Source organism: Triticum dicoccoides, chromosome 2B (genome assembly GCF_002162155.2).
Source record: "Triticum dicoccoides isolate Atlit2015 ecotype Zavitan chromosome 2B, WEW_v2.0, whole genome shotgun sequence".
NCBI lineage: Eukaryota > Viridiplantae > Streptophyta > Magnoliopsida > Poales > Poaceae > Triticum > Triticum dicoccoides.
In genome coordinates, this window is record NC_041383.1 from 263,080,554 (window position 1) to 263,092,182 (window position 11,629).

General features: G+C 47.1%; 1 protein-coding gene across 2 annotated transcripts in view; it reads right to left on the minus strand.

Annotated features, from left to right (window-relative positions):
• LOC119367656 overlaps positions 1–7,674 on the minus strand; it is a 12,008-nt gene extending 4,334 nt beyond the window's left edge. The window contains exons 1-4 of one of the 2 annotated variants that reach the window (XM_037633119.1): positions 7,072–7,674; positions 4,696–4,812; positions 4,413–4,472; positions 1,001–1,297 (exon numbers count right to left, since the gene is read on the minus strand). In XM_037633119.1, the coding sequence (XP_037489016.1) occupies positions 1,001–1,297; positions 4,413–4,472; positions 4,696–4,812; positions 7,072–7,319 (722 nt within the window). In that variant the 5' untranslated portion in view covers positions 7,320–7,674. Of the gene's footprint in view, positions 1–1,000; positions 1,298–4,412; positions 4,500–4,695; positions 4,813–7,071 lie in introns of both variants that reach the window. The other variant, XM_037633118.1, reaches the window with a different exon arrangement.
• Between the last annotated feature and the right edge of the window lie 3,955 nt (positions 7,675–11,629).

Sequence of the window (11,629 nt, forward strand, 5' to 3'; positions counted from 1 at the left end):
CCCAAGGCCCAAGGCGCAAGGAAGAGAGGGAGGGGGGCAAACCCTAGGGCAGATGGGCCCTAAGGCCCATCCCAGGTGCGCCTCCCCTCTCCCCCCTTCTGGCCGCCACCCAGATGGCATCTGGGGGCTGCCGCCACCCCTGGGAAGGGAACCCTAGAGGGGGCGCAGCCCCCTCCCCTCCCCCTATAAATAGTGGAGGTCTAGGGGCTGCCCAACACACGAGTTTCTCTCCCTCTTGGCGCAGCCCTACCTCTCTTCCTCCTCCTCTCTCACGGTGCTTGGCGAAGCCCTGCAGGATTGCCACGCTCCTCCATCACCACCACGCCGTTGTGCTGCTGCTGGATGGAGTCTTCCTCAACCTCTCCCTCTCTCCTTGCTGGATCAAGGCATGGGAGACGTCACCGGGCTGTACGTGTGTTGAACGCGGAGGTGCCGTCCGTTCGGCACTAGGATCTCCGGTGATTTGGATCACGACGAGTACGACTCCTTCATCCCCGTTCTCTTGAACGCTTCCGCTTAGAGATCTACAAGGGTATGTAGATGCACTCTCGTTCCCCTCGTTGCTGGTTTCTCCATAGATAGATCTTGGTGACACGTAGGAAAATTTTGAATTTCTACTACGTTCCCCAACAGCAGGCACCCTCAGCAGTCGACGAGTTGCCAATCAGATCTAGGATCACACAGTTTGAGCTTCCAATGACCCAATTAAACAGCTTTAGTGGTATGAATCTGCAGTTCCTGGGTTTAGGAACTAAGTGAATTGGCATGACTAGGTCTCCAGTGTGCTTTATGCTTTTATTCTATGCAAACCCAAACGTTTAATTGCTGAAAGTTCTTAAAGAAAACCTCATTTTCCATCTGCGTGACTATACAAGATACAGTTCTTCATTATAAAGCAAGGAAATATATATACTCAGATCCATATTAATAAATTTTCAACTACGCTGCTTAGAGAAAACTAAATCAATGCCAGATACCTGCAAGTGAGAGGATGGTTTACCTTGGTTGTCGGCGTAGCAGACACTGCCGCGATGGTTCATTCCTCGAAGCTTGCTCTGTTGCCTGAAGTGACTCCGTTTCTGAATCAGCTGGCGAAGACAGCCACCATAGGGGAGGTAGCCTCTTACTAAAGTAGGAAGATCGAGCAGTCATATCAGCATACTCAGCAGCTGACATATTGTCGTACTTAGCAGCTAGAGTGGAACGCTCAACAGCTAAAATCTTATCCATCCCTTCGCTTATAGTGTTGCACGTATTCTCTTGCAAGTAATCCTCCATTTCTTGCAGTTCCTTCTCCCTGAAGAAAAGCATTCCCCATATAGTTAATAAATAAGTCTATGTGCTGCTAAACTAGTGAATGTATCCCACCAAGGCAAAACAAAGAAAATTTACTGTAAATGAACACAAATACTCCCTCCGTACCAAAATATAAGACGTTTTTGCAGTTCAAATTGAACTGCAAAAACGTCTTATATTTTGATACAGAGGTAGTACTTGTTTGGCTGCTTATTTGCTGGTGCTGTTACAACCTACGGCATTATTTTGTGCTTTATGCGTCAATATCTAAGTAGCTACATAGTGATAACAGTTAAACCATACATTAGAATGTCAATAGTAGTTTAATTCAAAGGACTCACATTTGTCATGCTGCACTTTACTAATGACATGCAGCTATGCTACTCTTCTATTCTTTTTGGCTATTTTGATCCACCTATAAACAGGTAAAGTTTTAGTGCTTTGAGACTACTTGCTGTTAGTTATAATCCTTGTCGTAATTAGTCATGCTGCAGTTATTCAATGAGTCAAGTCTTAGGGAGTATGTAGTGAGTCAAGTCTTTGTCTTAGGCTAGAAGTCAGTGGGTCAAGTCAAAAAGTCAAAAAGTCTCTACTAGTCCTTTCAGCTATAAGTAAGGGGGAAAGCCCAGCCAGTGGCAGCAATGGCAGCACCAAAAGAGAAGCATGTAGTGCATCAATAAGAGAAGGCTTTGGCTGTGTGAGGCAGCAAGTCACCAAAAATAGCTTGTGTATTTGTGCATGTAGAGAGAGAGGAACTGAGCGATTCAGCTCCAACAGAGATAGAGGAGCTGCTCCAACAGAGGGGGGCTGAGTGACTCAGCTAAGCTTCAGGTGCTAGTGTTTTGTGTGTGTGTGTGTAAGATATCAAGCCTCACTGCTAGTAGTAGTCCTGTGTGTGTTTGAGAGTGGATGAAGCATATCGCAGGAAGAGGGGGGATGTTAGAGTACGTAATGGGCCTAATGGGCCCGTTAGTCTTAGGGTTAATTAGAGATAAGGGTCGCTTGCTTAGGGGTCAAGTAAGCCTTGCTTGGGAGTCAAGTAAACCTCTCTATATAAAGAGAGGAGATGTATCAATCTAATCAAGTAAGAATTAAGAAGGACATCCCTTCCCTCTTGCCCGGCCGTGGGCAAAAAGGCCTCCGGCCGGCCCTCTCGCGCCCTCCTTCTAGCAGCGCCATAACAATTTGGTATCAGATAGCTCAGTTCCGATCATGTCTTCGCCGCCGCCCACCCCGTCGCTTCCGCTGCCGACCGGCACTACCGCGCCGCTGATCTCCCCGTCCGCGCCGCTGCTCTCCCCATCCGCGCTGCTGGACTCCACCGCCGGCACCTCCACCGGCCAGATGCCTCCCTCCACCGCGCCCCCTGCCTCCGTCCTCACCCCGGAGCAGGTGACCGGGGTCCTGAACGACCTGGTCACAGCGGCCCAAGGGATCCGGCTGTACTTACCCAGTCCCTACGGGCCGCCGCCACCCCCGCCGCCGGCCGCCACCACCGGCCCACCGGCCCTGCCATGGTACCTGCCACCCGCGGCGGCTTCCTCGGCGCTCGCAGGGCCGCTGCAGCTGCAGCCGCCGCCCGCTGCCACCCCACAGTGGCCGCAGTGGCCGTCGCCGACCCTCGCGGCGCCCCCCGCGCCCATTGCCGCCCTCGCGCCGTTGTGGCTGCCGTGGTAGCCGCCGCACCAGGCGGCCTCCGCCGCGCTCGCCGAGCCGCTGCAGCTGCCATCCATCGCCACCACTGCCCAGCCCTGGCTGCAATGGCAGCCGCCGCACCAGGCGGCCTCCGCCGCGCTCGCCGGGCCGCTCCAGCTGCCATCCATCGCCACCACAGCCCAGCCCTGGCTGCAGTGGCAGTCATCGCTCCTGGCGGCCTCCGCCTCTCCCGGCACGACACCGCAACAGCCACCGCTGATCAGCTCCGCCGCCCAGTATGGGATGCCCTACGACGGGACTGCGATGACCTCGTTCCCATCAGCGCCGCCGCCGTCCTAGGGCGTCCACATCCAGTAGATCAAGTCCCCGTCGTCGCCGTCACCGTTTCCGTCTTGGATCGCTACCCGCCACGTGTCGGCGGCGGTGAGGCTGCAGGCTGCTGCGCGCGGCCTCCTAGCGCATCGGCGTGTGCGGGAGATGCGTGGTCTGCAGCTGCCGCTCCTCCAAGTTGCCCTTCGCTGCGCAAAGGACCTCGATCTCATCCGCTGCGTCGGGGATCTTGGGCATGCGGTTTCCCCCACCGGCGGCGGACATGCTGTTTTCCCCGCGGGCAGCGACCTCAAAGTCTGCGACATCGGTGGTTGGGGGGCGCACCCCTTCTCGCCATTCTCCATCGCAAGCCCTCCACTCTTCCCTGTGCGGTGCAGACCAACAGCCGTCCGGCAGGGAGAAGGCATGGTGTCACCGACAGGAGCGCACTGCGTAGCACCACTGCATTCCGCCACCGGCCGCCGCGAGGGCGCCTCTGCTGGTCACTCTTGCGACCACTTCCAGATGGCCATACACATGCACTCCTTTTGTCCAAGTGGTGTCCATGGGATCCAGGTGGCTGTACACGTGCACCTCCGACGTGCGGATGGCGTCCACTTTTTGTTAAGGGGTCCAAAATAAAGCGACCCAGTCCATTTTAGGTTGAGAATAATAGAACAAGCCGAGATGTAAAAGGCTTGTTTTTAGGTGTTAGGTTTGTGTTGCGTCGAGTCATGATTATAAGTTGGTTAGGCTGCAGCTCGAGGACAAGCTGCATGTCCAGGTGGGGTGTAGTGTTAGAGTACGTAATGGGCCTAATGGGCCCGTTAGTCTTAGGATTAATTAGAGATAAGGGTCGCTTGCTTAGGGGTCAAGTAAGCCTTGCTTGGGAGTCAAGTAAACCTCTCTATATAAAGAGAGGAGATGTATCAATCTAATCAAGCAAGAATTAAGAAGGACATCCCTTCCCTCTTGCCCGGCCGTGGGCAAAAGGCCCCCGGCCGGCCCTCTCGCGCCCTCCTTCTAGCAGCGCCATAACAGGGGAGTTGAGTGATTCAATTCCAAAACTTGCGATATTAATGCAGCTAAGACTTAAAAGTTACAAATAAAAAATACAGCTCAATATTAACAAACAGCAAAATCATACGTACAAATCAAAATCTGATTCTTCTTCGGGCTTCCCTACCACAGTTTCCGACTCAGTCTCGCTGCTGCCAGTATCATAACACAAATTGGACCTACATCAATAAATATCCACACAACTAATGGTTATTCTAATGTTCAGCTGCCTAGCATTTAATTTTATGTAAATAATATACTACTACTTATGAAGTTGATGATGAATCAAACATATCCAATGATGTGCAAAACATAAGAAAGGGTACTGTGGGTCATAATAAGTATCCGTTAATACAGAGATAGTTATGATCATACCAATAGGTCGACTGAAGTGTACGAGGCATGTCATTCAGCGCTAGGGCAGTGGATTCTGACAGATCCACAGTTACAGAGCCCTCACTGCTACTAACCTCGCTAGCATGCTCCTCAACCCTGATCAGAACATGTTGTTAGTCAGTAAATATGCAAGTATCAGAAATTTAAGACATAAGGTTTATTATGCAAGAAGGCAGAAGGTCAGTGTAAATAACAGCCAAAACACATATATGGAAGTCATATGTTTGTTTTTGCCACTCTAGTTTTTGCCAACTTTGCTTATGCCACTCTAGAATTTGACATTTCACTTTTACCACTCTTAGCTTTTGACAATATATCACTTTTGCCATTCCGTGGCAAAAGCAAAAAATTTAGAGTGGCAATTGTGATACATGTTAAAAGCTAAGAATGGCAAAAGTGAAATGAAAAATTATCGTTTTTGCCACGGAATGGCATTTGTGATGTATTATCAAAAGCTAAGAGTGGCAAATGTGAGATGTCAAATTCTAGAGTGGCACAAGCAAAGTTGGCAAAAACTAGAGTGGCAAAAACAAACTTTTCCCATATATTTTGACATACTGATGGAATAGACAGACATACACAGAAACAAAACAAGACTTCCTTCCCGCTCAAGGTATTATACACAGAAACAAGACAGACATACACAGAAACAAAACAGGACAAGGATTTCAAAATACCCAAATGTTATGCAATGCATAATGAATCTTTGTTACTTAGTATTGAGCAAGTGAAGATATATCTGCATAGCAAAGCAACCCTTGATTGCTTTAAATGAAAGGCCAGATGTTGTGGCCCTGTTGGTGGTATCACAAGTTACAACCTAGAGCATTATTTTGTGCGTCTATAGGTTTATACTCCTTATTTGTTTAACTACATCGTGATAGCAGTTGACCGAACAGCAACAGTTCAATCCACAACGTTTGCATTTTGGTGTGTGTTGACATGCTGGTCCATTTCCAGTTTTGGTTATTCGATCCATATATGCAGTTACTTATGTGCTTTGTGGCTTCTTTCTTATGTTAATACCTTTAAGGCTTGCAAACAAAACAACAACATAGAGCTGGAGATTAAGAAACAGAAAAATCAAGAAACAAATGTTGGGAGGTCGTTCTGGTCGGGATGCTCGGCCCACTCCACAAAGAAGAGTTTGACTTGCGTAGGTTGAACTATGGTGTGGTCAAAATAATTCGACAACCAATGATGCTCAGGATTTTATTTTATTTTGGAATGATGTCTCGGTAGATGATTGTCCATCGATGCTGTGGTTGTGGCGTTAGTATTAGAAGCAAATACGAGTATCTAGGAAGATACTAAGGAAGTAGAGTCACTGTTTTACACAGGATGCCTCAGTGCAGCATGTCTGGCCAGAGGATCAGCTTATCTCACATTTAGAAGAAACTTTTGAGAAGCAGAGGTGAATACAGAGCTCCTGGATTATACAACTAGGGATGAGGTGAATTTTTTCCATGAGAATCTTTATCGGGTGTTAATTTGTGGCGTCATGATCGATGCAGGAATGCAGGATCAGTGGAAGTTGGGAATTCATTTGTAATTAAGCACTTGATCCGGTTGATAAGCTCGGATCAAATTCAGTTGGCAGAGCGGCTATCTGCTAAAAGCAAAAGCTTGGGAGGCAGGTCGTACAGATCAGCATGAACTTAATTAAGAACAATCCACCATATGGCTCTCATTCTCACACAGGATTTCATACCCCACAAGAAAAAAGGAATTACTCAGATCATCATAAATAATATAACCTATACAGTCTAAGACACATCTAGCAAAAACATGCTTGTTCAGTAAACCAAGAATTTCTAGGTAGATCTATCATTAAGACTCCCTCTCTCCATAAAACCTCGCATACTTATGCGTTGTTAATTTACTCCCTCCATTCCAACGAATATAACCCACACACATTCCAAAATTCAACTTTAACCATAAAAAATAGGTATTGATCTAATTTATGGTCAAAGTTCAATTTTGAAATGTGTGCACGTGACATTCATTGGAATGGAGGTAGTATACTGTATACCTCACATGCATGTCTCGAGGTGTGAGTTTGCATGCAGGTACAAATAGTATCTGGATCCATATAGGGCAGATCAGTATTTAATTAATCCTATAGTACTAGTACTAGCAATGATCTGAAGAAGGTTTCAATAACAAGCATATCGTTTGAGCTTGTTCCATCCCTCTGAAAAAAAAGGGGTGGAAGCTGTGGTTCTACTCGCAATTGTCATCAAAGTTGCATTTTTATTTTAGGTGGGGGGTGGGAGCAAAAGAATTCCTTTTATGATGGGAAGTAAGCATGTGAGGAGGGTAAGAGATGGGCATGCAGAAAGGGCGAAAGCTCACTCGGTTTTATGGGAAGAGGACGGTTCGGGGCGCCGCCGCTCCTCGGCGAGTTCAGGGTGAAGATCAAGGAACGAGACGAGAGGAGCAACGCCGTCCATGGCGACGGGAGCCGGCGGCGAGAGCAGACAAGGAGCGGTTTCGCGGTGCTGGCGGCGGCGCTCAAGAGCGAGTCTAGCAGCGCGCCGCCGCTCCTCGGCGATTTCAGGGCGAAGATCAAGGTAGGGGTCGGGATGGCCATCGTCCTCCATGGCGAGGGCAGCCAGCGCAGAGACCAACCCAAGAGCGGTTTGGGAGATTTTTACCCACTTTTTTTTCAGCAACGTGGTTTGGAGGGTCTTCGTTCCGGGTCCTTTCCTCTTCTTTTTTTAAAAAATAAATAGAGTTGTATCTATTAATTAAAAGAGAAAAGATGGTTGTTACAAGGACTTGTCAGGCCCTGTTCATGTTCTTGCTCTATTCCTGCGTGCCGCTAGCTGGGACAGCCGTAGATCTTCCATCCCGTGGCTCAGAGGCGAAGATAACGGTTCGCCAGCACAAGGCATCTCTCCTTCGTCGATCTGCCATCCGACGGCTGCTGATCAAAGCGAGACTCTGTAGTCGTCCCGACAATGCATGTGCTCTGTTTTTACTTTCTGCTTTAGCTCCTTTGTAATGGCTATAAAGCCAGCCACCTGCGTGTGGAGTAGGTATGCTTTACTTGTATTGGGTTTAAACCCTAGCCGCCGGTGGCGAGCTGTACCAACTTTCCTCAATTTCCAATCAAGAACCCTAGTTCGAAGCCCTTTCTGTTCCTCTAAATTGATGCGTTTCATACTAAATTGCCTTGATCAGAGCCCTGATCCTGACAATTGGTATCAGAGGCCAGTCCTTCCTCGGTGGCGGCGTTGATTTTTGAGCGGATGAGGTTGGTTTCGGCTGTAAAATCCCTCTCTCCTCTCGACTTTGGCGGCGGCGAATTGGAGAAGGCCGGAGTGGCGACGTTCGGGTACAGTCGGATTTGCAACCTGGTTACCTGAGGATAATCCTTAGGGAGTAAAATCCCAGCTCTTGTAGGCCGACCGTGTACCATCGGAGGCGGGCGCAGGCGACGGCGGGCGGCGGCGACAATTGTCTTCACTCCCTCCCATCCCAACCCTGTTTTTGCCCAGATCTGGTGCTATGGCAGGGCCATCGGAATCAGTCACAACGGCAGATCTGTAGCTGCAGTCGTTGGAATTAGACATCAAGGCGCTGCAGCACAATAGAGAGCAAGATCACAAGGAATTTCAGGAGTTCCAGGCCATGGTCAACAGGAACTTTGCCACAATGCAAGTTAATTTTGAGAAGATTCAGGCAAATTTCAGAAGACTGTTGCTCGAACCTGAACCTGAAGATCAGTCAGTGGACCAGTCTGAGCAGGGCAGCGTGCAAAACAAAACACCAGAAGTTCAGACCCCAGGAATTCCTGCAGGGAGGCCTAAGCAGTTGTTGCCCCATACTCCTCCTGTAGGAGCAGGCCAAGAAAAAGAGCAGCCTGTGGTCAGAGGATCTGCAACTCTGAAGGATATCAATGGCAAGGAACTGAATTTAGATGGTACACCCAAAATGCCCTATCGTCATCCCAACTTTGGTAACACTAAGGAAGTGGCTCCAGCAACGGGAGTTGGTGTGGTTCAACAACCAAACCAACAGTTAGTGGAAGACATACTCCTGGAAGAGTGGCCGGATGGATAGAGGCAAAGACAATACACACACCAGGATAACAAAAGGATGGTCTTGACAGTGAAACCAGCAAAACTGAACATTTCTGAGTTTGAGGGGGCTGACCCTGAGTCATGGATACAGAACCTGGAGAGTACTTTGCTGCAGCCAGAACACCAATTGAACACAGGACTGAATTAGCAGTGTCCTATTTGAAAGGCCCTGCTGTGCAATGGTGGAGAGGAACTGGATATGCACCCAACAATGTGCCTTGGCACAGATTCTGCTCTTACCTGACTGAAAGATTTGCTACAGAGTCAGTATGTGATGTGGTTAGTTCTTTTCATGCTGCACATCAAACTTCTACAGTGGCTGCCTATGTGGAACAATTTGAGCAGTTGATGAATATTATGAGGAGAGAAAACCCTGGCATACCTAATGATTATTATGTCACAAGTTTTCTGTCTGGGCTCACTCCTTATATTAAGAGCCATGTGGAGTGTTTCAAGCCTAAGGATTTACAAATTGTTGTCTGGTATGCTAGAAGAATGGAAAAAGCTCAAATTCCAGTTCAACCAGTGCAAACTAGACCTTATGTGCCACAGCCCATGAGACAAGTGGTCTTTGAGCAGCCCAAGGTATCCACAAACCAACCAATGCTAAACAGGAACACAATCATCCAGCAAGCAAAGCAGAATCAGGTGTGTTACAAATGCAGAGAACCATGGGTTCCTGGCCATAGGCAGGTTTGTAAAAGAGCCAGAAAGCACAAATTCAGGCACTGCAAGCTCAAGAAGAAGAAGACCCTGAAACAATATTTGTTACAGATTTTGATGATCCTGACTTGGAAGCAACTGACCCATTACCTGAAGAAGCAGTGTTAAAGGTGTCACTGCATGCTGCAATGGGCATAGGAGCAGCTAGGAATACTTTTATCCTCACTGTTAAGTTAGGGGATACAGTGGCCACAGCATTAGTAGATAGTGGCAGTACCTCCACTTTCATTTATCCTCAAATGGCAAGCAAGCTCCCTGTGGTCCCTAGCCCTACACCCAAAATTAAGGTAGTTGTTGCTAGTGGGGGAGTGTTATGGACTGAATTCCAGGCTAAAAATTGCCCTTATCAGATACAAGGACACCAGTTTAATGACAGCTTCAGGGTGTTGAAACTAAAAGGGTATGACATGATTTTGGGGGTGGACTGGCTCAGGAAATATAGCCCAATCCAAATGGACTTTATTAAAATGGAAATGAAAATTTCTAGTAGCTCTGGACAGTTTGTGACATTTGTGGATGAAACTGTTCCCTTGGCTCCTGTTACTGAAACCCAAGACAATACTGAGAAGCTGTTAGAGCAGGCTGTTTGTGGGTTTTTTCTGTTTACAGCATCTGGTCAGGAATTCACAGCTGCCAGTCAAGATATTCCTGCTGAATTACAACCTCTGTTGGAACAATTTGAAAAGTATTTCAGGAACCTACTGAACTACCCCCAAGCAGGCCTTGTGACCACAGAATTCCACTAGTCGAAGGAGCAAAAGTGGTTAATCAAAGGCCCTACGAAATTCCCCACCATCAGAAGCAAATATTAGAGAAAATAATTCAAGAGTTGTTGAAAAAGGGAATTATTAGGCCTAGTTCCAGTCCTTTCTCTTCTCCTGTGTTACTAGTGAAGAAAAAAGATGGCTCTTGGAGGCTCTTCACTGATTACAGGAAGTTGAATGCAATCACTATCAAAAACAAGTATCCTATCCCTGTGATTGAGGATCTCTTGGACCAGCTCAAGGGAGCAAAGGTCTTTTCAAAGATTGACTTGAGGAATGGATATCATCAAATAAGAATGGCAGCAGAAGACATACCTAAAACTGCATTCACTACTCATATGGGGCTCTTTGAGTTTATGGTCATGTCTTTTGGACTTACTAATGGCCCTCCTACATTCCAAGCACTAATGAACTTCCTGCTTGGTCACCTCAAATTTGTGGTGGTTTTCTTTGATGACATACTAGTGTTCAGTTGTTCCATGGAAGAGCACAAGGATCACTTAAAACAAGTATTGGATATATTGCAAGCAAACAAGTTGTATGCAAAACTTGAGAAGTGCTCTTTTGGACAGAGAGAAATTGAATACTTAGGACATGTGATTAACTCAGAAGGAGTGTCAACTGACTCTTCCAAAATACAAGCTATTAAGAACTAGCCAGCCCCAACTACAGTTACTGAACTGAGAAGTTTCCTAGGGTTGAGTGGTTATTATAGGAGATTTATCCAGGGCTATGGGATAATTTGCAGGCCTCTGTTTGATTGCTTAAAGAAAGAAGGTTTTGCTTGGAAAGAGGAGCAACAGCAGGCTTTTGTCACATTGAAGAACAAGCTCACAAATACTCCTGTGTTGGCTCTCCCTGATTTCTCCAAGCCATTCATTTTGGAAACATATGCTTGTGGATGTGGACTGGGAGCTGTCTTGATGCAAGAAGGGAGGCCTATCTCATATTTCAGTAAAAGTATTGGTCCTAAAGCAGCTGCAATGAGCACTTATGACAAGGAAGCTTTGGCCATAATTGAAGCAGTCAAAAAGTGGAAACATTATTTCCTGGCAATTGCCCTAGTGATCAAAACTGATCAGGAGAGTTTGAAGTATATTCAGGACCAGAAACTAGCTGAGGGCATTCAACACAAGCTGTTGTTAAAGTTGCTGGGCTATAACTTCACAATTGAGTATAAGAAAGGAAAAGAGAATAAAGTAGCTGATGCCTTAAGCAGGGCAAAACATATGATCTCGGCATTGGTTGCTACTGCTACTTCTCCAACTTGGGCTAAAGAAGTTATGAAGAGTTATAAGAATGATAGTATTATCAAAGAAATCATTGCTGAAACTACTG